This window comes from Ovis canadensis, chromosome 12 (assembly GCF_042477335.2).
Source record: "Ovis canadensis isolate MfBH-ARS-UI-01 breed Bighorn chromosome 12, ARS-UI_OviCan_v2, whole genome shotgun sequence".
Taxonomy (NCBI): Eukaryota; Metazoa; Chordata; class Mammalia; order Artiodactyla; family Bovidae; genus Ovis; species Ovis canadensis.
The window spans coordinates 84,338,972-84,363,050 of record NC_091256.1 but is presented as its reverse complement, the minus strand read 5'-3'; the positions used below and the strand labels follow the sequence as shown (position 1 = coordinate 84,363,050).

General features: G+C 45.6%; 1 protein-coding gene and 1 long non-coding RNA gene across 3 annotated transcripts in view; both read left to right on the top strand.

The window, feature by feature from the left end:
• Positions 1-17,197, top strand: part of UTP25 (UTP25 small subunit processome component) — a 28,967-nt gene extending 11,770 nt beyond the window's left edge. For both annotated transcript variants that reach the window (XM_069544242.1, XM_069544244.1), the window contains 5 exons: positions 5,925-6,127; positions 7,414-7,596; positions 7,729-7,841; positions 9,036-9,281; positions 16,281-17,197. In XM_069544242.1, the coding sequence (XP_069400343.1) occupies positions 5,925-6,127; positions 7,414-7,596; positions 7,729-7,841; positions 9,036-9,281; positions 16,281-16,524 (989 nt within the window). In that variant the 3' untranslated portion in view covers positions 16,525-17,197. The remainder of the gene's footprint in view (positions 1-5,924; positions 6,128-7,413; positions 7,597-7,728; positions 7,842-9,035; positions 9,282-16,280) is intronic.
• A 740-nt stretch (positions 17,198-17,937) lies between these two features.
• LOC138415762 (uncharacterized) lies at positions 17,938-22,398 on the top strand. Its single transcript, XR_011247399.1, has 3 exons — positions 17,938-19,020; positions 19,113-19,321; positions 20,929-22,398. It is a non-coding gene; the product is annotated as an uncharacterized lncRNA (long non-coding RNA).
• The last annotated feature ends 1,681 nt before the right edge of the window (positions 22,399-24,079 follow it).

Here is a 24,079-nt window from a genome sequence, read left to right as displayed (position 1 = left end):
GTACTGTCTGTACTAAGTTGAAACCCAAATAGGATTTAGCCAGTTACGAAGTAGGGAGATCTGAGTGGAGGAAAAAGTTTCAGACAGGAAACTGCAAAGACATCAGGATGAATAAACAGCATGACCTCGGACTCAGGCTTTAGCACGGCTGGAGCATGAGGTGCAGGGGGTGAGAGTTGATGTTTAGTTTTAAACATGTGCAGGTGGGCAGTAAGCAGCTGATGAATCACTTTCTTTAATTGATGTATAACTGACGTGCTAGTTTCAGATGTACAGCGTAGTGATTCAGTGTCTGTATACCTTACAAACTGATCACAGCAATAAGTATAGTTACCATTTGTTGCCATACAGAGTTAATACAGTACTGTTGACTGTATTCTCCTTTGGCATACGTTGGATCCTTTTCATATGTTGGGTGCGTTGGTGGCCGGTTCACTTGATACTGAATGTGTTGTACCTCTTGATCACCCCCCGTGCATGTTGCCCACCCTCCAACCCCCGCCCCCATTTTCTGGCAGCCACTGGTCTGTTCTCTGTATCTGTCAGTCTAGTTTTTTGTTTTGTTTCTTAGATTCACATCTAAGAGATGTCATGTGGTATTGATACTTGTCTTTATCTGACTTATTTCACTTATGGTGATACCTTCAAGGTCCATCCTTGTCACAGATGGCAAAATTTCATTCATTTATGGCTGAGTAATATTCCATTGTGTGTGTGTGTGTGTGCGTGTGTGCGTGTGTGTGTGTGTGTACACCACAGCTTTATCTATTCATCTACCTATGGACTCTCAGGCTGCGCAGTGTGTGTGTGTGTGTCTGTGCGCGCGCGCGTGTGTGTGTCTGTATACCACAGCTCTATCTATTCACCTACCTACGGACTCTCAGGCTGCGTCCACACCTTGGCTGTTATAAATATTGCAGTGAACAGAGGAGTGCATGTGTCTTTTTGAGTTAGTGTTTTTGTTTCCTTTGCATCAGTACCCAGAAGTGGGGTTGCTCAGTTGTGCCGTGGCTCTGTTTTTTCCTTTTTTGGTGATGGTCCTAGTTTTCATTTCTGAGGAACCTCTGTACTGTTTTCCATAGTGGCTGCACCAATTTACATTCGCATTAACCATGCGTAAGGGTTCCCTTTTCTCCACATCCTTGCCAGCACTTGTTATTTCTTGTCTTTTTTATAAAACCTATTCTGACAGGTGTGAGGTAATATTTCATTGTGTTTCTCTTTTCCTCTGTGCTTGGTTTATTCAAATGTAAAATGAGGATACCAACTTACATGATGACCATAAGAATTCTATAACTCCAGTGTCACAGTCTGTTATATTATTTCATTTTGATCATTGCACTTACTAGCCACCTGATACATTGTTGTTGTTTTTTTTAAGTGAAGTATGGTTGATCTACAATGTTGTGCTGATTTCTGCTGCACAGCAAAAGTGACTCAGTTATATATACATTCTTCTCAATATTCTTTTCCATTATGGCTTATCCCAGGAGATTGGATTATAGTTCCTTGGGCTATGCCTGAGGACCTTGTTGTCCATCCATTCTAAATGTAACGGCTGGCATCAGCTAACTGCACACCTCCAGTCCTTCCCTCCCCCTTCCCCCTCAGCAGCCACAAGTCTGTTCTCTGTGCCTGTGAGTCTCTTTCTGTTTTGTAAACAGCTTCATTTGTGCCCTATTTTAGTCTGCACGTGTAAGTGAGATCGTACGGTATCTGCCTTTCTCTTTCTGACTTCCTTCACTCTTCACTCAGTGTGATAAGCTCTGGTTGTATTCATGTTGCTGCACATGGCATTAGTTTGCTCTTTTCATGACTGAGTAGTATTCCATCACACACACACACACACACGCACACGCGCGCGCGTACACACACACACGCGCACACACAGTAGTAGTCCATTATATATATACATATATTTACACATATATATACACATACATGGAGACACACACCCTGCACGATTGTGCTCTTTTCATGACTAGTAGTCCATCACACACACACATGCGCGCGCGCACACACACACACACACACACACACACCGTAGTCCATTATATATATACATATATTTTTATTTATGTATATACACATACATACAGACACACACCCTGCATGATTGTGCTCTTTTCATGACTGAGTAGTATTCTGTTACACACACACACACACACACCCCCCACATCTTCTTTATTCATTCTTCTGTTCATGGATATTTAGCTTGTTTCCATGTCTTGGCTGTTGTGAATAGCGCTGCTGTGAATATAGGGGTATGTGTGTCTTTTTGAATGATAGTTTTGGCCAGGTATATCCCCAGGAGTAAGATGACTGGATCATGTGGTAATTCTGAGGTTTTCCGAGGAAGCTCCATTCTGTTCTTCATGGTGGCTGTACCAGCTTACATTCCCACCAACAGTGTAAGAGGGTTCCCCTTTCTCCACCTCTTTCCAGCACTTGTTGTTTGTAGACTTTTTAATGATGGCCATTCTAACTGGAGTGGGATAGTACCTCATTGCAGTGTTGATTTTTTTTCCTGGTGGTTTTTGGTTTGCATTTCCCTGACCGTTAGTGATGTTGAGCATCTCTACATATGCCTGTTGGTCATCCCTATGACTTTGAGAAAATGTCTATTCAGATCCTTAGCCCATTTTTATTGTTTTGCTGATAATGAGTCACATGCATTCTTTGTATATTTTGGATATTAACCCCTTACCACCTATGCAAATATCTTCTCCTGTTCAGTAGATCTCCTTTTTGTTTTGTTCTTGGTTTCCGTCACTGTGTATAATCTTTTTAGCTTGAAGTAGCCCCAGTACTCTTGCCTGGAAACTCCCATGGACAGAGGAGCCTGGTGGGCGGCAGTCCATGGGCTCGCTTAAAGTTGGACACGACTGAGCGACTTCACTTTCACTTTTCACTTTCATGCTTTGGAGAAGGAAATGGCAACCCACTCCAATATTCTTGCCTGGAGAATCCCAGGGACAGAAGAGCCTAATGGGCTGCCGTCTATGGGATCGCACAGAGTCGGACACGACTGAAGCGACTTAGCAGCAGCAGCAGCCCCGTTTAATTTTGCTTTCGTTGCCCTTGCCTGTGGAACAGATCCAAAAAAAAAATCACTGAGACTGATGTCAAGAAAGTTGCTGCGTATGTTTTCTTCTAGGGGTTTTGTGGTTTTTCAGGTCTTGTGTTCAAGTCTTCAATCCATTTTGAGCTGATTTTTGTAGTTGGTGTAAGCTCGTGGCCCACTTTCATTCTTCTGCACGCAGCTCTCCAGTTTCCCCAGCACCACTCGTTCATGAGACCGTCTTTTCCACAGTGTTTATTCTTGCCTCCTTTTCATAGGTTAATTAGCTGTACAAATATGGGTTTATTTGGGGGCTCTCTATTTTTGTTCTGTTTGTGCTAGTACCATACAGTTTTGAATACTGTAGACTTGCAGTGTAGTTTAAGATCAGGAAGCAGGATACCTCCAGCTTTGTTCTTCTTTCTTATGATCAGTTTGGATATTCAAGGTATTTTGTAGCTCTAAACATACTTTACAATTATTCTAGTTCTGTAAAATATATATGTGTAGTCCATTATATATATATATATATATATTTATCTATTTATTTATATACACATACATACAGACACACACCCTGCATGATTGTGCTCTTTTTATGGCTGAGTAGTATTCTGTTACACACACACACACACACACACACACACACACACACACACCCCGCATCTTCTTTATTCATTCTTCTGTTGATGGATATTTAGCTTGTTTCCATGTCTTGGCTATTGGTATTTTGATAGTAATTGCATTGAGTCTGTAGTTTTCTTGGGTACTGTGGACATTTTAACAGTACTAATTTTTCCAGTCTATGAGCATGGTATATTTTTGCATTTGTTTGTATCATCTTCAGTTTCTTTTAAGACCTTATAATTTCCAACTACAAGTCTTTTACCTTTTGGGCTAGATTTATTCTTAGGTATTTTATCCTTTTTGATGCAGTTGTAAATGGGATTGTTTTCTTAATTTCTCTTTCTAGTAGTTCATTGTGAATGTGCAGAAATGCACCAGATTCCTGTATGTTAATTTTGTTTCTAGCAGCTTTACTAAATTCATTTGTTCTAATAGTTTTTTGGTGGAGTCTTTAGGGTTTTCTCTAAAAAATACCATGTCTTTGTGTTTCCTGGAATGTCTGTTTCCTTCACTGGGTTAGGGAAATTTTCAGCCATTGTTTCTTCAAATAAGTTTTCTGCCCCTTTCTCTCTTCTCCTCCCTCTCCTGGGTCCCCTATAATGTGGATGTTAGTGACTCTCTCTCTTCTCCTTCTGGGACTCGTTAACGCTGATGATAGGCCCCTAGATGCTGTCCCGTAAACTGTCCTCATTTAAAGAAGAGCTTTTTCTTTCCCCTTTGCCGTTCTCTTGGGGTGCTTTCCACCACCCTGTCTTTCAGATCACTGTCACTCTTCCATATCGTCTCTTCTGTGGATTTCCTCTGGTGTATTTTTCAGCTCAGTTATATTCTTCAGCTCTGTGAGTTCTTTTAGAACTTTCTCAATATTTTCTCTTTATTGAGTTTCTCAATGTGTTTGTTTATTCCTAATCTTCCAAGTTTGGTGAGCATTTTGATGAGCATAACTTTGAATTCTTTATCAGATAAACTACTTACATCTGTTTTATTCAGTTTTTTTCTGGGGTTCTATCTTGTTCCTTCAGTTGAAACATGTTCCCCTGCTTCCTCATTTTGCTTGGCTGTTTCTGTATATTATGCAAAGCAGTTATGGCTCCCTGTCTTGAAGGAGTGGCTCTGTGTGGGAGATGAACTGTATTGTTTAACCTTTTCCTAGTTCTTGATTGTCCCACAAACTCTCTGCTTGTTTCACTCCCATGGAGTCCAGAAACGCAGTCTGCCTGCTATCTGCCTGGGCCTGGCGCTTAGGGGCTGTCCCCTGTGTGGGCTGCACACGATCGTTGGCTCTGGTGGTGCCCTGCGAGTGGCGTGGGAGGGGGTCTGTGGGGCTGCTCGCTGTCCGTGTCTGCCAGCACCGCCCACAAGCACTGCAGGGCGGTGGGGTGGGGGGCGCTCACCTGCCACTGTGGGCAGCTTAGACTGAGCGTGCAGAAATGGTGCCCACCAGTGTCATTAAGGTTGAGGGCGTTTGTAAAAGTGGTTTCCACCATCATTCTACCCCCAGAGAGAGTCCCCAGCAGTCTTCTGCCCCTCTGGTACATGCTTTCAGATAAGCAAGTCAGTCTCCTTCACGTACGCTTTGGTCTCTTTACAAACTGCTGCTTTTTGCTTAAGAACAAGATGTGGGCAGGAAATACAAAATTTTGTGACAGTAGTGTTAAAACCATCATTAGTGAATATATTTATCCAGAGCTTTATGTTTAGTAAAAGAGAACTTGCAGGTGAATCCAGGGATTTGTAGAAGAGCTGTCTGAATATGGAAAGATACATAAGGACCAGGTCAGTGATTAAAAAAAAGTAAGTATTGAAGTCATGGAAACCACCAGTAAGGAAAAAGCATTTCAAGGAGGATGTGCTTATGCGTTAATGACAAGAAACACCGAAGAGCCATTGCGTTGGTAACTGAGAGCTTTTGGTAACCTTAGCAAGGGTCATGTCAGTGGCGTCCTGAGAATCAGAGGCAGACTGCAGTGCGTTGAGGAGTGAAGAGGAGGTTTTAAAGTAGAAACGATTTTCTGGGAAGATTTGCCAATGAAGAAAAGGAAGAGAGTGGGGGCTGGAAGGAACCATCAAAGCAAGGAGGGGTGATGATGATTTAATAATGAAAGCAGTTTGAGTTCAGTTATATCCTAAGGGGGAAGCTGGAAGGTACAAGGGCTGGCGGCACTTTGAGAAGGTGGAAGCTGGTGGCTTGGTGGTGATTAAAGAACTGACATGTCCTTGGCTGTTTCGTGTGTAGGGGTGGCGATTCTGCAGAGGAGCATCCGACTTTACGCCCCCTTCTACTCCTCGGACATCCTCATCGCCTCCCCTCTGGGCTTGAGGACCATCATTGGTGGAGAAGGAGAGAAGAAGAGAGATTTTGACTTCCTGTCTTCTGTCGAACTGCTCATCATTGATCAAGCTGACATTTACCTGATGCAGAACTGGGAGCATGTCCTGGTAATGTTGGTCATTCACATTTAGAGACAAGAAGCTCAGTGGGTTGAGTCTGAAAGGATTATTCAAGTCCAGATTAAAACTCAGTTCGGAAATGGAAATGTTCCACATTTTCCAGTTTGCAAACGAGAAGTGTCCCCTCTGCTAGCCGCAGGTTGGTCAGTATCCAGAAAGATAAAAACTCTTGTCGATCTTCTCAAATCACCAGATAAGAGTTCTTCCCCTTACAAAGGTGGCTTCTACTAATAGACTGCTGTAATGTGGTTGGTTGGTTGAAATCCCTCCTCACCGAGGACGTCTTTATCTGAAATAATTCCTCCTGCAGTTTATGCTCATTCGCTTCTGTTCAGTGTTTGGCAGAGTTTGGGAAAAGATTGCTCACGTTTCACTGATAAATGTGAGATGCGTCCGTCCTCCTGCCATCATTAGTGCTGGAGTTTTTTCTCCCTCTCCGCATATTCTGCAGTGTCTTTGAGTTTAGGATTGTGCTTTGGAACAGTCCTCCTCATGGAACCATAGGTGTATTTTGACAGTATAAGGCAAGTGAGAACTTACCTTTTCTACAACTCTAGGACTTAAAGTTTGCAGCAAATAAAGGGGAGTACTTATAAAGTAAGGAATAAATTTATAGTATTTGTTACCCTTCAGTATACAAGGTAAAAATATGATTAACATAGAAAAGGCATGTTGATAGTTGTGGTGGTGGTTTAGTTGCTAAGTTGTGTCCCGGGATTTCCCAGGCAAGGATACTGGAGTGGGTTGCCATTTCCTTCTCCAGGGGATCTTCCTGACCCAGGAATTGAACCCAGGTCTTCTGCATTACAGGCAGGTTCTTTACTGACTGAGCTACGAGGAAGCTAATGGTTAAGTCATATTTAATTGGTTGACGTGTAGTCACTCAGGGAATCTCCTAATGTTTTGAGAACCAGGTCATGAAAGGACAGCAGTTCTGTTTTCTGTGTCATTTTCTTTCTTGTCCAAGTCTGAAGCCAGGTTGCTTATAGAGTAACCAGGGTGGCATTTCAGAAATACACTATATAGATTCTATCTCGATCCTTTTTGAAAGATCCACGAGGTAGCCAGTTTGAGCTTTATTTTCGTGTTGGGAATGTTTACCTGACTATGGACAAGTCACTCTCCCGCCTGAGCTGCAGTTTTCTTGCTGTAACTTGGGAGGTGATAGTGTGCATTTCTCCAGGTTAGGTAAGACAAAAGCTTATGGAACGCTTAGCAATGCCTTCCAGGTGAGTGCTCGATAAGTATTAATGGAGTATTGTTTCTGCTCGCAGCATTTGATGAACCACATGAACCTTCTGCCCTTGGACTCACATGGGGTGGACTTTTCTCGAGTGCGGATGTGGAGCCTCAACAATTGGTCCAAGTACTATCGCCAGACCCTGCTGTTCGGGGCCCTGCAGGATGCCCAGATCAACTCCGTGTTCAACAAGTACTGCGTCAATGTGCAAGGCCAGGTGGGGTCTCCCCTTTCTCTGACCTTCGGGAAGTGTCGGGTGTTGTTTGGGTCATGAGGCAGAAGGGGAGGATTATATCTGGTCAGCAGCGGGGATAGCTCACCTCCTGATGCTCTCTCTGACCCCTGGCAGGTGGCCGTGAGGAACGTCCCGATGACAGGCTCCATCAGTCAGGTCCTGGTGCAGCTCCCGCATGTCTTCCAGAGGATGGAAGCGGAAAGCCTCGCTTCCGTGATTGATGCCAGGTACCCACATCCCCCACCCTTCCCACTAGACCCTGGGAGTCACAGAGAGGGCTTTTACCTGGCCGTTCAAACTTAGAATCGGACTCCATGTTGACTTTATCGATGACCGTCTGTGAGATGAAATGAGTGATTCCCCTCCGTCGTGACATTGACAGAGGACACTGAAGCCCAGAGAGGCGATGCCTCATCCTAGTTCTGATATCTAGTTAGTGGCAGAGCTGGTGAATCAGGGGTACTTTCCCCTAGAGGATGGCACTTTAAAATTACATGAATTGCTTAATGCTGCATGTCAGCAACTTAATTGTAAGCCCTTCAGGGCAAGAACTCCTTTTCTAATTCTCTATGTTATTTTCTCCTGTTTGCTCATTGCGTTTAGTTGGGGGACACTTGGCAGCAGAATGGTGCTTAGTATATGGTAGGTGTTCAGTAATTATTTGTTGACTGACTTGACAGCTGAATGAATGAGTGATGTGGTTATATACTTCTAGAATATAAATACGTCTAGTCAAGGCTATGGTTTTTCCTATGGTCATGTATGGATGTGAGAGTTGGACTGTGAAGAAGGCTGAGCGCCGAAGAATTGATGCTTTTGAACTGTGGTGTTGGAGAAGACTCTTGAGAGTCCCTTGGACTACAAGGAGATCCAACCAGTCCATTCTGAAGGAGATCAACCCTGGGATTTCTTTGGAAGGAATGATGCTAAAGCTGAAACTCGAGTACTTTGGCCACCTCATGCAAAGAGTTGACTCATTGGAAAAGACTCTGATGCTGGGAGGGATTGGGGGCAGGAGGAGAAGGGGATGACCCAGGATGAGATGGCTGGATGGCATCACTGACTCGATGGACATGAGTCTGAGTGAACTCCGGGAGTTGGTGATGGACAGGGAGGCCTGGCGTGCTGCGATTCATGGGGTCGCAAAGAGTTGGACACGACTGAGCGACTGAACTGAACTGAACTTCCTAGAATAATTCTCGGGATATACCAGTGTCACATCCATACTCTATGATGAGCAGTGCTGGCACTTACTTTGTAGCGTGTTGAACAAGTCTCACCTCTTTGCAGTGCGGTAGACCAGATTAGCCTCTTAGGGGAGGTAGAGGGAGACAGTGACTTGCCCAGGGCCATGCAGTTAGCAGTGACCCTGCGGGCTCACTTCCAGACCGCTGACTTTGCCCTTTGCCTTTCCAAATCAGGTTCAACTTTTTCGTGAACAAGATTCTGCCTCAATATCGGGATGCAGTCATGTCCCACACGCTTATCTATGTCCCCTCCTACTTTGACTTTGTGCGTCTCCGAAATTACTTCAAGAAGGAGGAACTGAACTTCACTCATATCTGCGAGTACACCCAGAAGTCTGGGGTCTCCAGGGCCAGACACTTCTTCCTTCAAGGGGAGAAGCAGTTCCTGCTGCTCACCGAGCGCTTCCATTTCTACAAAAGGTGAGAAGTAGGGCCGGGCTTCAAGCGTCCTCTCTGGAGGGCCTGCTTCTGAGTGTATGGGGGGGCTTTGCCGTGCCGTGATCCTCCCTATTCCACCTCCTGGAGAGACGCCAGAGTTCTAGAGGCTGGACAGGCTTTTCTTGGTGGGTTGTTTGGTTTTCTTGTAAAATGAATGTTGCTGGAAAAGGTTGTAGAAATGAATGAGTGACTGCGCCATGTTATATATAGATGTGGAGTGGATCCATGCTTAGGGTGCTTCCTAAGTAGCTTTCTTGAGGATATGCCCCTCAGGGAAGATGTTACAGAGCTGAGCAGCTCTTGACAGGGACAACTCGAGGGCAACAAAGGGTGGATGGAGCCTGTCGTAGAAACACAGATAAAATACTGGGGGCTGTGTGGAGATCAAAGCTGAGTGTAGCGTCAGTGTTCAGTGTCCAGAGGTGGTGTGCACACACTTCCTCACCAAAGAGAACAGGGGCTAAGGGGCCCCTGGATGTCCAGGAAGAGCAAAAGGCGAGGGCCTTCAAGGTGAATATTTAAGAGCTTCAGCATTTGCTTAGCTTCCCCACCATGTGACTTTGACAAAAATGTTGGGTTGACCTTTCTTTTAAATTAGAGTGTTAGTAATATTGATCCTTCTGATACTGTTTGGGATAGCTGCAGCCCTTCATGTACCCAGAGCTCGGTGATTTTCTTGTTTTGCTAATTCTCTCTACTGCCAAGTGTAAAAGCCTCCTTTAAGCCCTTACCTAGAGAGAGATGGAAATTGCATCCTATAACCTTTTCTTTCCTGATTCACAGTAATGTTCAGTGAGTTTAAGTTCTGACTTTACTATTTTATTAATTCTCAGTCATATACTACTGAGGGACACATTTCCTCAGAGAATCTCTTAACAGCTAAGCCAGAAATCTTCTAGGCTTTGGAGCTTATTAGTTAGTGCACCTTGGCATTGCATTGCCTTTTAGTTTATGTTGGTATTGGGTGGTGTTCCCCAGAAACCCTCTCCTCACCAGGAAGACCCAGCACCCTCTGGGTGAAGCAGGCTGGCACGGCATGACCTCTGGCATTCTGCTGACAACGGTTATCTGTCAGCAGAGAGCGAGGTGTGACTGCATCTATGTTGACGGGGCTTCATTCTTGGCTGTTTGGCCCAAGAGTTTTAACAAATGCCTGCTTCCCGGCATTATTATTTGCTTCCTTCCAGTGATTTGTTGTTTTCATTCACGTTGGAAAGTGGTATTTTGGGGGGGATTTGCATTCGGCAGGTCTTAAGAGCCCTTAGTTTTCCAAAAGCTTAACACATCAAAGCAAGTCCTTTGAATGAAGTGGATGGACTGGAAAACTTCCCAACGTTGATTGTCTCTCACAGCTGTGAAGTAAGCTGGAATGAGGACCTCTCTCAAAGAGCAGATCTTCATGGAGAGGGCGTGGTGTTAAGAGGAGCCCCTTCTCTTAAGTGGGACAGTCTCCTGTCTTACACTGTTCATTTAGTGACCAGATGGTTTTGTTCCCAAAGTCATGGTAAAGACAGACCTGACATGTGCCATTTGCTTTACACCCTGGATCTGGATCCAGTTATTGGGTGTTAAATGTGAATCTAAGTAATTTGCAACTGCCAATTGTCTCAAGGTTCCCAGCTATAGAATTTTTTGCTTGAGAGGTCATGAAAGTGATGATGGGTATTTTGATCTGCAGTGTCTTTGTGATTTGATTTTGTAAATTTGACCGTGGGGAAAAGTACGTGTGTTTTCAACTTTAGTAACCAGCTCTAAAATTCTGTGTCTGTATTCTCTGAGGAAGTAGTGTTAGAAATACTGCAGTTCATTTGTGAGCTAATGAAAATTTTTCAACCTGAAGATTTGTTTTCTTTGGGGAGATGAAACCAATAGAATCTTAGGGCTGGATTGGCCTTTGGTCATGATACTCCTGAGGTGAGGACAGTTCACAGCTTCTTCTCTGAGCATTATCAGTGGGTAAGCACAGCGTGAAGGATTGGCACTCAGAAGCTCTGGAGGTGGGGTTTCTAGAGTTGGGAAAGGCCGCCTGGGGTGTTTCCAGGTGCTCCTTGCCCCAGTGAGAACCCCAGCTATGGAAGTAGCAGATGGAGTCTTTATAGACTATGGAGGAACCAGCGTTTCAAGTCAGTTGTGGGTGCCTCATATCATTGACAGTCGGCAGGTAGCATAGATGTCTGGAATGTCCTTAATTTTAGGTCCTGTCAGAGTGTTAGGCCATATTTGTTGGGGTCATTGAAGACACAAAACATGTACAGGAGAGGAGGAAGGCAGGGGAAGGGGTGCAGGAGGTTACAGGAGTTGGTACTGACTGCCCCTCTGAAGAGGCACTGCTCACACTCTCTTATTTCCAGAAGACCCCTAGCCTCTTTGTTGCATTGTTTAGTCGCTAAGTCGTGTCCAACTTTGAGGCCCTGTGGACTGTGGTCTGCCAGGCTCCTTTGTCCATGGGATTTTCCAGGAAAGAGTACTGGAGTGGGTAGCCATTTCCTTCTCCAGGGGATCTTCCCCACCCAGGAATCAAACCTGCATCTCCTGCATTGCAGGAAGATTCTTTACCGCTGAGTCACCTGGGAAGCCCTAGTCTCTACTATGTCTCTACTGTAGACAGATCAGCACTAAGAGATTTTCTTAGTTCTTAAGTATAATAGCTATTGGAGTCGGTTTTGTTGTTTTATTTTGTTTTAAAAATATTCTGATTATAAGAGTATTATTGTTAGAGAACCTGGAAAATCTAGGTTAAAAAAATGGAATCACCTATAATCCCACTGATACAAATACTCGTTTTGGTATATTTCTTCCCTGACTTTTTAATGTCAAAAAACTTGTGTACATGCACACAGACACAGGCAATTTGAAAAAAATAAAACCAAAGTTGAGATCCCCATATACACATAGGGACTTTTTTTCTTTTGTCTTACGTGTTTTATGTGCTCATTGAGAAAAAACAAGTTAGCGTTTTGGCGTGTATGCTTGTGTGTTATGGATATGTATTTCTAAGTCTTTATAAGTTTATATATGGTTCTGTTAACATCCTCCCCCCACCAACTTTTTATGTGGGAAGATTTCATTTCAAAAGACATTGTACAGCTCTCCCAGTGAACGTCTGTAACTCCTGCCAGGTAGACTTGGCCAGCTGTTAGCACTCTGCCCCGCTCACATGCACTCACATTCTGCCTCTCCTCTCTCTCCTCCCACACCTTATTTTTTTTCTTCCTGAACCATTTGACAGTAAATTATAGGAGGCTTCATGACACTTAGCTTCTAGATCTTTCAGCATGTAAAGTGGCTAAAAACAAAATTCTGTCATTTATTGACATTCCACTTGACATGATTGCAATAACATCATCTGATATTCGGTCTGTGTTCAGATTTTCGTAGTTGTGTCCCAGTGACGATCACAGCTGTCCCCCACCAGCGATCCAGGATTTAGGATTTAGTTGAGTATCACACATTGCATTTGGTTAACATGTTTCTTCAGTTTATTTTAGCAGTTCTCAAGCTGGGAATAGTTTTGCTCCCCAAGGGACATTTGGAAATATCTGGAGACATTTTTGGAAGTTACAGCTGGAGGGTTAGTCTAGTGGTTCACACAGGTCAAGGCCTGAGTGCTGCTAATCACCCTTCAGTTCATAGGATGGCCCCTAAAACAAAGAATTATCTGGCTTAAAATGTCAGTAATACTGCGGTTAAGAAACCCTCATCTGGAATAATTCTCTTCCTTTTGTTCTTTGTCATGATACTGACTTTTTTTTGCAAAGTGTAGTCCGGTTTCCCGTAGAATGTCCCACAGTCTGGATTTGCTTTGTTCCTTGTTATTTAGGTCAGTGTCCCCAAACTTTACTACACTTTGGAATCCCCTAGTAGAGCTTTTAAAAAATCTGAATGCCCATGTCATACCCCAGTATCAATTAAATCATAGTGTTGGAGATGGGGACCAATTATATAATAGATATTTTTAAAAAACAAATAGGTGATTCGACAGGCGTCCAAGTTTGGGAATCACAGATTTAAACACTGTTTTGGTAAGAATTCTACATGAAGGCACAGGGTGTCAGTTTATCCCGTTTTGGGTGATGCTGAACATAATCCTGGCCAAGGTAGGGCTGCTACATCTCTGCCTTGTAAAGATACCTTTTCTGTTTGATTTGGTGTCCATTTCAGTGGTTACTGTTATGTACTTTGAATGGGGATATAGTTAACCCAGTTTCCTTTTAACAGGCATGCTGTTGTTTTCCGCTATTAGGTACAATAATGCCATGAGCAGCCATCTGTGTAGTTGATGGCCTAGTTGCCTAGGTATTTCCTTGGGATAAATTTGGAAAGGAAAACTTGCTTGTTCAAAAACTGTGCACAATGTAATGTTTGCTGTACGTTGCAACTCCCGTCTTCTCCCTTCCCCCCCCAAAATACATAAAATAACTTATACTCCATTAACCTGTCTCTGTAAAACCCTACCTGTTGCCAGTAGTTTGATAGTCAAAATGATACCTCATGGTTTTAATGTCTTTTTCTTGCTCTTCTGTGTTTTTTGTAATAGTTGAATGGAGTTCCTGAGTGGGTAGTTGGCCTGGACACACCTCTTGCGTCAGGCCACTAGAGTGGGAGTTGGGAGCCTAGTGAGGATCTGGTTGTTACCATGGTTACCGTCCAGGTACCACAGACTGCAGTTCCTCCAGCAGACGGTGGCCCGGCGCGGGGCCCTGCTGGAGGGTCTTGTCTCAGGACCTGCTCTGCTCTCAGCTTTCCCCGAGCCCTGCGCCCCTGTGCCCAGGGAGAGCTTCTCCCCGCACTCCAGCCCCTCCTGCTCGTTCCTCCGCACAGGCTTGGAGTGGGGCAGGGGCCCTCCGACCCGTCCAGCTCAGATGCAGGCAGGTTCTCTCCACCCTGGGCTTTCTCAGGGTTCCTACACCACCCTGCGTGGTGGCAGACCTCTCTCTGCCTTGTTCTGTGAGGGTCTTGGAAAGAGTTTCCTGCTTCTCCCCACTGGCGGCAAGCCTCTGCTTGCATCAGCACAGGCTTGGGCTCCGTAGGCTTCATGCCCTTTGCTTAGGGACAGACTGCTCTTGCTTTTTGCTGGGTGTGAGTCTTGTGGTGGGGAGGGACGGGGTGAGGGGGTTAATGCCCCTCCCTTGAAAGTGAAAGTCTCTCAGTCGCGTCCAACTCTTTGCGACTCCATGGACTGTACAGTCCGTAGAATTCTCCAGGTGAGAATACTGAAGTGGATAGCCTTTCCCTTCTTCAGGGGATCTTCCCAACCCAGGGATCGAACCCAGGTCTCCCGCATTGCAGGCAGATTCTTTACCAGCTGAGCCACAAGGGAAACCCCGCTCCCTTAGGGTAGCGGATTTTTGCTTCGTCTGACCCCATCCCAGCAGTTGACCTTTCGTCCTGTTCACTGGCTTCAGGCTTTAGCTCCATACACAGTATGGGTCTGGGGAAAGAGTGAGTTTCCCTGTCTGCGCCGCCGCGGGCTCTCTCCAGGTCTTCTGCCTTGTCTTCAGGGCCCCCAGTGGAGCCCTGTGGAAAGGACCTCGTGAAAATGAAGTAAAGTGCGTCCGGAAATCCCAGGGATCCTGGACTCTCATGCAAACCCATAATTGCCCTTTGAGAACGTGTTCAAAGTGTAGCTGTTTCTTCCTTCCCGCTTTCATGGCAGCCACCCCCTTTCCCATGGTGAAGTATCCTGTTTTCCTTCAGACGAGCTTGTCGCTCTGGAATTCAGTCAGTGATGGGCTGAAGCTGGCTCATGCCTGCTCTTGAGATCTGGTCGCACATCTCTTCCCATTTCCAAGTTCAGGAGCATGACATTGTTCGCTTGAAATGAAGGGTTTACACCACAAAAATTGGCAAGTGCTTCAAATCAGCACCTTCCCTCCCCCACTGAGAACCAGTTAAACACACACCAGGGCACTGCTGAATCAGTCCACCTGGTTGCCTCACATCGGCTGTCTAGGCTCAAGAAGAGGAATGTTGTAGATTGTTTTTCTTGTTAGCATGGAAGCAGTATTCTCTTGAATTTTCTACATAGTAAGCAGAAGTGAAACTCCGTGTTTGTGTGTTTTTGTTTTGATAACTGCTGAGGCAGAACTGTGTCTTGTCAACTTCACTCGTTAGCGTTAGAATTCCTTTATAGAACGGGGTTGTGGAAAATGAACCAAATAATGGACTGCAGTTATATTCTGAAAGAGGAGGGTCTCCAGAGAGATAAGGCTGAGCCATGGGATAAAAAGACAAGGAAAACTTATCCTCCATGAATAAAATAAAATTCCCGAGGAAGTCTAACATCAGATGTGTCAGACAGGAAAAATCAGAACCTTGTCAGCCTGTGAAATCTTTTGTTAGGAGGCAGTGCTTGACCTCGATCTAACCACAAGGTGAGTCCTTAGGGTGTGCCTTCTGACCACCTCGGTGCAGCCCTGTGGGGCAGGGAAAGAGTGAGGAAGCTCCTGATACTAATCGCCTTCCCAGAATGCCTGGTGGGTCCTTGGGCACAGTGTTATAAATGGATGAACTTGGACCATCTGCCATGGAGTTAACATGTTGTCAAAGTGGTAAGAAAAGACTTAATTGGAGAGCATTTGCAGTTTATGTACTGGATCTGACCTCATCTCCATTACGGAACATTGTTTTCCCTGATTATAAGGATAGTGTTAAATTGCAAGTTGTCTGCTTTTTATTTTGATGACTGATTTTTTACCCTTGTCTTCTATTCTTCCCCAGCCTACCTCACTCTGCTCAGAGCAGGCTCAAGAAAGGCAAATTCATTTTATCATTATCTTAAGCCAAACATTAGGAATTCAAACACATTGTCACAAAAAACGAGCCCTTCCAGCTCAAATTAGAGTAACCGTTGGTCTGTCTGTTATTGTTCTTCCTCCTTGAGCACGAAGCGATATGAGTGACTGTGTCCCTGTAAAATTCCAAGGTGGCTTCTCCATAAATTTCTCCCGTAGACATAGCCTCTCTTTCTCCTTCTGGCAGATACACAATAAAAGGCATCAGGAACCTGATTTTCTATGAACTGCCAACATACCCGCACTTCTACAGTGAAGTCTGTAACATGCTGCGAGCCACCAGCAGCGGCGAGGAAGCCGCCTGGACCTGCACTGTCCTCTACTCCAAGTACGACGCCCAGCGCTTGGCCGCCGTGGTCGGGGTGGAGCGGGCCGCCCAGATGCTGCAGTCCAAGAAGAACGTCCATCTCTTCATTACTGGAGAAAGATGAGAGCTGGCTGGACAGAAAACGGTGTTGGCGTGGCGTGGGATGCCTGACACTCTGCGCCACTCGGACCCGATTCTGATCGCCTCTACAAAGAAGGGCTGACAGCAGGAAGGGGCGCCAGGCAGCATCTTCTCAGACACTTTTTCCTTTTCAGGTCGTGCATCCCTGAAAGGTTCGATGTGGACCAGATTTTGGTACAACCTATCTTTGAGAGGACAGGAGGAGCTCGTGGGGGCTCTGAGAAATCGATAGAAGGAATCCTCGACTTGCGAGTCTTTTTGTAAGCTGTAATTTGTTTTACTGTGATTTTACATCAGATTTACCCTGCTTGGTAAAGTCTGTCAGATTTGCCTGTTTCTGTTTGACACCCTCTTACACTGAGGCATACATTTCTATGCTTGTGAGAACTGGTGCTGAGAAACTGGAACCCTTCTTGCTGTCGAACATCATCTTTTGGATTGCACAGGTTTTGCAAAACTGTTACTTTCCCCCAGCCAAACTTTTTTAAACCTTACATATCCTATTTTAATTCAACCTAGAAGAGTATATTCATCCACTGATCTTTCTTTAACTCATAATAAGTGGTTTTGTTAAAATATGTACCTAAAAATCACATTATATAAAATAATTTCTGCTCTATTTCAAGAAATAATTTTGTGACACTCGATGCTACAAATTCGCCTTGTCTCCATCATTGCTGCAGTCACTTGTCTGTTACACTGAGAAGCTGGCCTTTTAAAACCAGTTTTAGGGAATTCGTCCAGTGGTTAGGGCTCAGCGCTTTCACTGCCGTGGCCCGGGTTCGGTCCCCTCTCGGAACTAAGATCCCGTACGCTGTGTGGCATGTGATTTCCGCTTGTCTCATCACTGTAACACTAAGTGACCACTTGTTTAAGGTGGTGCTTGCCAGTCTTTTTCACTATAGGGTCACTCATTCCCCATTTATTTATTAGTTTATATTATATTACGAGTATGGAATCATTTTTGTATCCAGTGAGTTAAAATTAATTATTACGGTTATTCCTTCAGATGCTTAAATCATCTCAGGTGTGGCCAGCAGGAGCGCCTTCAAGCTGACTGCTGTGTCTTCTTGACATGTCTCCCTTATACTTGGCCTTTTTCTTTATTTTCTGACACTGTAGGACAGTCCAGTTTTGTCTTGTACTTTTCATTACTCCGGCCCTACTTTCCTTGAAGTAAAGTCGCTCAGTCGTATCCACCTCTTCGCAACCGCATGGACTGGGGCCTACCAGGCTCCGTCCATGGGATTTCCAGGCAAGAGCACTGGAGTGGGTTGCCATTTCCTTCTCCAGAGGATCTTCCCCACCCAGGGATCAAACCCGGGTCTCCCACATTGTAGACAGACGCTTTACCGCTACTTTCCTTAGTGGAACACTATCTTAAAACTAAGATTTGAGGGCTGAGTGTGCTCAGTACTATTGTGGAGCCACTGTTATCTCAACAGTCAGAGTTTAGGAATATTTGCATGTGTGTACATGTATGCACATAGCTGTGTGCCCATGACATCTAAATTTATTTCTGTATCCATATTAAAAACCACGAATTTATCCCATGCCTCTATTTCAGGCTGACAGCACAGGGTTCCTTTTGTTTTCTCCCTTCCCATATTAATAATTTTCTTCTCAGATAGTGAGACTTGTGGCTCCCATTATCCTCAGTGGAACAATCCATAATTGGAACAGATTTTGTTCCTCTTGGAAATGCTTGAAATTTCTTATTAAAAAAAAGTAAAATTACTTCTGGGGTACTCTTACTGCTAAATATTTATATAGGCATTTTTATGTCTCTCTTTCCCCAATATGGAGAGTACAACTATTCATTCCATATACAGATGGGTTCCTAAAGTCCATGTAATCCTCCAGGCCAGGATACTGGAGTGGGTAGCCTTTCCCTTCTCCAGGAGCTCTTCCCAACCCAGGAATCAAACCCAGGTCTCCCGCATTGCAGGCGGATTCTTTCCCAGCGGAGCCACAAGATTGACTTCAGTGCTTTGTTAGTTTCAGGTGTATAGCAGAGAGAATCAGCTACACATGCACGTTTATCTACAAAGAGCTGTTTTATCCATAGCGTGCCCTGTGGTTATTGGCATATTTGCGCTGCTGTTTACCAGACAGCCTGTGTATTACGAGAAAAAAATTATTTGCCTGGTTCAGAGAAACGAGGAAGAAGAGACTCTGATTACCCTCGTCTTCTATTTCCACATTCTTTTCCCTGTGAATTGTAGCCCATCCGTGGCTTTCGTTATCACTAGTCACGAGACTCCGAAATCTCTGTCTTCTCTGGACCTCCACTCACATGTGAGCCCGGATTTCAAGTCTGTGATGTAGCCCCAGGAATACACATTTTATTAAGCTTTCCTGCTGACTTTAATGCTGGCTTATAGCCAGCTAACTGCTTCTTACCCACAGAGAACACTGAGTATCAAGTGTGAACAAAGCCGTGTTGCTTCTGTTCTTGGCTCAGCACCTGCGGAAGAAGGTAAGTAAGCTTACGCAGTGGCCCTGGCTCCTCAGCTGGTTGCAGAGGGCGGAATCTGGAGTGGTTTCACTACAAGGATAACTTCACATCAGGTCTCCCATAAAAAATGAGAGGAGAGAGTCTGCTGAACTATGGATAAAAATGTCTACGCTGGAATTACACACGATCTTGATATTTCCTCACAAGGCTCACCTTGAGCAAACGAGCACCTGTATAGTGCTGGTAGAAGACAGAACATGGAATGGTCCCAATCCTGGGAAGAGGTGGAATTTTAAGGAAGGAAAAGGAACTTAACCCAAAGGTAAGAGTTTTAAACTTTTTTTTTTCTTCTTCTTCCCATGGTAATAAAACTAGCTTAGCACTTTTCTTTTTGAGGGGAAAAGAGCTTTGAATCATGAATGCTCTCTACAGCTGGCTGCACCATATGCAGTATTCAAAAGACAAGAACTAGCTAATCATAGAGAACCAGCGGCAGCTAAACAGCCCTCTGCCGGCTTCCAAAGGGCTTGTAATTGAGTGCAGATGGCCCCGGCAGGGTGGGTACGTGTCCCTGCTGACTCCTCTCACCCCAGAGGGCCAAGGGTGGCTCGTGAAGCCTCCGCCCTGATGGTGCTCTCGTCGGGGCTGCTGAGGACGGAGCGGGAGGTGGGCGGGGTGGGAGCCCGCTTGGCAGCCTGCTGCCCAGCCCGCCCTCAGCCGCGCGAGCAGCCTTTCAGGCCGCAGGGCGTAGCTTTGATGAGTCTAGAATCTTGAGATGACAGAAGGCCAGGGGTAAGGGAACAGGGTTGGGAGTTCTTTATAACCATCCGAAGAGCCTCACTGTGCAGTCTGCAGGTGGCCGCGGGGTGCCCAGCCTCCCGGAGGAAGAGTGTGGTAGAAATGCACAGCCGGCTCCTTAGAGGGAGCCGCCTCTCGGGTGGGGCCCGCCACTGGCCCACCCTCTCCTTCCCATCTCTTCCCCAGCTTGTCTCTTCAAAGGCGTTCTGCTCGTCATCTTCATACCATTCAAAAAAGCCTTTCTGACTTTTCTAGCTAAATAGAAATCTAAACAAACTTCAGTCTCTTTACTTTTCCAGCTAAACAGAATTCTAAACAAGTTTCAGTCCGCTTGTAACGTCAGAGCCAGTGACCTGGGAGTAGGTAACACAGATAATCCAACATTGATGCGGTCTGTGGAAGGTGAAAGAACCCCCCACACACACACCTCTTTTCGTCCCTAGTTATTCCTTCCACGTGCATCCACCATGTCCAGCTGACAGCAGGAAGTTCATGTCTTTCTAAAGACTTGTGTCTCTTCCTCTTATACAGTACGCTCCAGCCAGAGCTGCAATAAAATTCTATGCAATGCATTTTATGTCTTTGAAGCTGGGTGTGTGTTCCTATCGCCTCATGGTTTTCCTTCTTTCCTCGAGGACCCGCCTTTCTTTAGATGCGCACTGCTGGCTTTTCAGACTAATTCCTGCATTGCCCTTTACTACTCTGGCCACATGGCCATCTTTCCTGTGGGACACTAGGACCCGAATAGCTCCAGGCCTCTGCCACACAAACAGGCTGCCATCTCCGTGGCTGGAGTGAGTCCCGGGCCCCAAAGGTTAGGGCTGAGATCGGATCGCCACAGGCTTGCTCGCCCTTGCACAGGGAAATGTGAGCGTGGTGGGCCTCTCCACCCAGGTGCGTCCCCCTCGCTGCCGGAGGAGCCCCTGACTCGCTGGCCCTCATCCTGGCCTCCATGGTGGGCGGGGAATGGCACAGCCCTGGCCCAGCTGTCAGAGTCTTCAGGCTTGAGCCTCTGCCGCTGGCTGGGACCCAGTGGGAACCGTAACCTCGGCTGACACAGGGAGGGAAGGCAGGTTTGCTGCTTGGCTGCTCTGGACGCTGTGCTGAATCCCTGCCCATCTGTTCTCCCAGCTGAGCCAAGGCCAGAGCCGTCTAGCTCTCGCCAACCAGGGGATGACACGGAGCATGGAGTCCTGCGGCCCCTGTCCTCGCTGCCCTCTGCAGCCCTTCTCATCTGCCAGTTGGACTCCCCGCAGGGAGATGGCCCCGGGCTCACACCTGCTGTTGGTCCACAGATGTTCGTGAGTCTCTGCCTTCTGCGTTCGCCATTTTCCAAAAGCCGCCCCGAGCTGGGTGTCGGCACCGTCACCACCACCGCCCCGCTGCGGCTCTGCACAGGTCCTCCTGGCCGCCTCTCAGCTATCTCGTCTTTGTAGAGTGGGGGACAAGCCCTGCCATCCTGACGGGCGGAGAGACAGTGGCAGGCACTGCTTCTATCCATCCCGCACGCGCTTCCTCCTCCCCTAGTAATGGGGCCCTGGGTTTTATGGGTGGCCAGAGTGCCCGAGCCCCGTGGAGGTAAGGTGCGGCCAGAGGAGCAGGCACTCAACTTTGAGCAGATTCTTAGGAGAGCACTTTGAGAGGAGCCCCTCTTTCGCCTCTTGTGCTTCCTGTTTCCTGCCTGGAGCACAGACGTGACGGTCGAAGCTCCCCGGGAAGATGTCTGTGCCCAGCAGATGGTGGCACCGAAAGGCAGCAGGAGCCCGGCTCCCTGGCTGCTTCCCGAGGCTGCATCCCGAGGCTGCCGTCGCAGCTCTGCGTGTCCTCCCTGCACCCTCCTCTGTGAAAACCTGAACCTGTGTTTGTTTCAGCCGCCAAGGCCAGGCTCTATCGTCCACAACTCCTAACGGCTGCAGAGGACAGAAATGGGATCACGAGTCCCGGGAGCCAAAGGCCCTGCCTATTCTTTCCTTCGTCTCGTCTCTGCAGTAACCAGCAGAGGGACTGTGCATCAGGGCTGCTGTCTGGCACTTGGTGGGATGTGAGTGCTAAGGTGTCGCTGGTTTTGGGCCATCGCTTCCATTTTCTCCAATCCAACTGGGTCCTTAAGAATGAGGGAAGACACATGTCTTCTCATAGGGTTTATGGAAACAGGGTAGGACAAAAATACCTGGCAAGAACACAGACTTCAGCTCTCTGCAAGCTGGGGATCACCTGTTTTTTCATTTCTTCTGGTGGATTTCAGAGAAAAATTGGGAAATGAAAAATTAGGACTAGAGAGGTCTTGCCGCTTGACCCGTGAGTTGCCTGCCTATTCCTTGTCTCTTGGAGGCGTTCTCAGCCTTGGGTGAATGTTTCAAGGATGAGCTGCTCTCTGTGGCTTTTCAGTCACCTTTGCTCACTAGAGACTGAAACTTCCATCCATCAGTCCTCGCTCTGACGTGCAGGTCTTTCTCTTCCACTTGTTAACTCAGCAACTTGAAGACATTTCAGTTTGAAGTGAAATGACAATTTGAAGACATACACTGTGTCCTCCATGAGACTTCTTTTTTCTGGTCAATTATCCTTAGTTCCTTCAATGAAATTTTTTTTTTTCCTGTTAATCTTTAGTTTTGGTCTTCTTTCTAGGAAACAACCCGTGCTTATTAGGCAGACAAGTCAAACAGTGAAAAACAATGAAAGTATGCCTACTCGGTGGCAGCGATTACCATCTTGGTATATTTCGTCTCAGATTCCTTTCTGCATTAATAATGTTAACAGCCAACAGTCTATACAGAGAGACCCTCGCATTAAAAGGTGGTTTTGTCACCTGTCTGCTTAGCATGGCACCTGGCACATTACATGACTAGGTAACATTTTCAGAAGAACTTACTACGTGCTGGAAACTCTTCTGAACTGTTTACATGAATTAAATCAGTTCATCCTCACATACTCTTCTGAAGCAGGCACCATCATATTCCCTATTCTACAGGGGAGATTAAGGCCTAGCTATGTGAAGGAACTTGTGCAGTCAATAGCAGCTAAGATTTGAGCCCAGATAGTACGATTCCTTCAAATCCACATTATTTTTCACTAGATCATTGCTTCTCTCAAGCAAAAACCAAGAAAAAGCACTCAATACACTGTATCTGTTGTTATTGTTATTATTACCCTTTTAAAGGAGAGATTTGAAATTGTTGAACTCTTAAAAAGACTGAGGAGAATATAATACTTTCCTGACTGGGGTGCAGGGACGTGTTATAAACAAACACTAATGAACTTGTTCTGTGTACCATCCTTCCAGACTGCATGACATTCTAAAGGGCAATCTGTGCTTCTGAGAAGCTTACTATCTCATATAGCAGAGGATTATTGAAGGCATTATTTTTTACCTTGTTTGTTGCTCTGTTTATCCTTGGTCCATCAAACTTTACCCAGAGAAATTAAATTTTTAATATCAGGCCAAATAAAAATTAAGAAGATACCTTTTCTTGAAACATGCACTTGCATGGAAAAGTGGGTAAAATCATGGGCAGTGGAACAAGGCTGGCTGGCCTGAAATCTTTGCTGATTTCTAGTTGTGTGATTTTTGGCAAATTCCTTAAACGCTCTGTGTCTCAGTTGCTGCATCTGTAAAATGGGCGTGTTAATAATAATGCCTGTCTCTAGAATTGTTATAATAGTGAAGTGACTTAATCCATGCAGCACACTTGGAACACTCCCTGGCACATAGTCACTGCTCAGTCAGTCTTAGCTTGTATTACAAACAGACCTGCCCTCCCACATTTACACGAAGCTAGAATGAAACAAAAGTCCTTGTGCAACAGCTGTTGTTTTGGTTTACAACCCTTACTCTTTTTAAGTAAATGAGAACTTCTGAGAGAGGGAGTGCTTCAAAAAGTCGCTGTGGGGATTTTACTCAGCAAATTTCAGGGCTTAAGGACGAGGAGGCGTTAGAGTTTAATGAGTTATAAACACCAGGTGGCACTGCAGACAAGCTCAGTAACAGGCTCTTGGCCTCCCCTCTGACGGCCTCTGAGAGGCTGCTGTCCTGTGAGACGGAAAAACCCAGGCCTCTTTTTTTTTTAAAAAAATGGAAAACATTTCCAACACAGAGGAAATATGGAAATTCAAAAACAATTTTACAAAATCTTGTGCTATAATTCAATTGTTTATGAGTTAACACCTTTTAAAAATGATCCCACAAATAGCATATTTATGTCAGGAACTAGGTTTTATAGAGCAGTGCACATTATGTTTTCAGAAATGGAAAATCACCGCCAGGTGCAATCCATAATTAAAC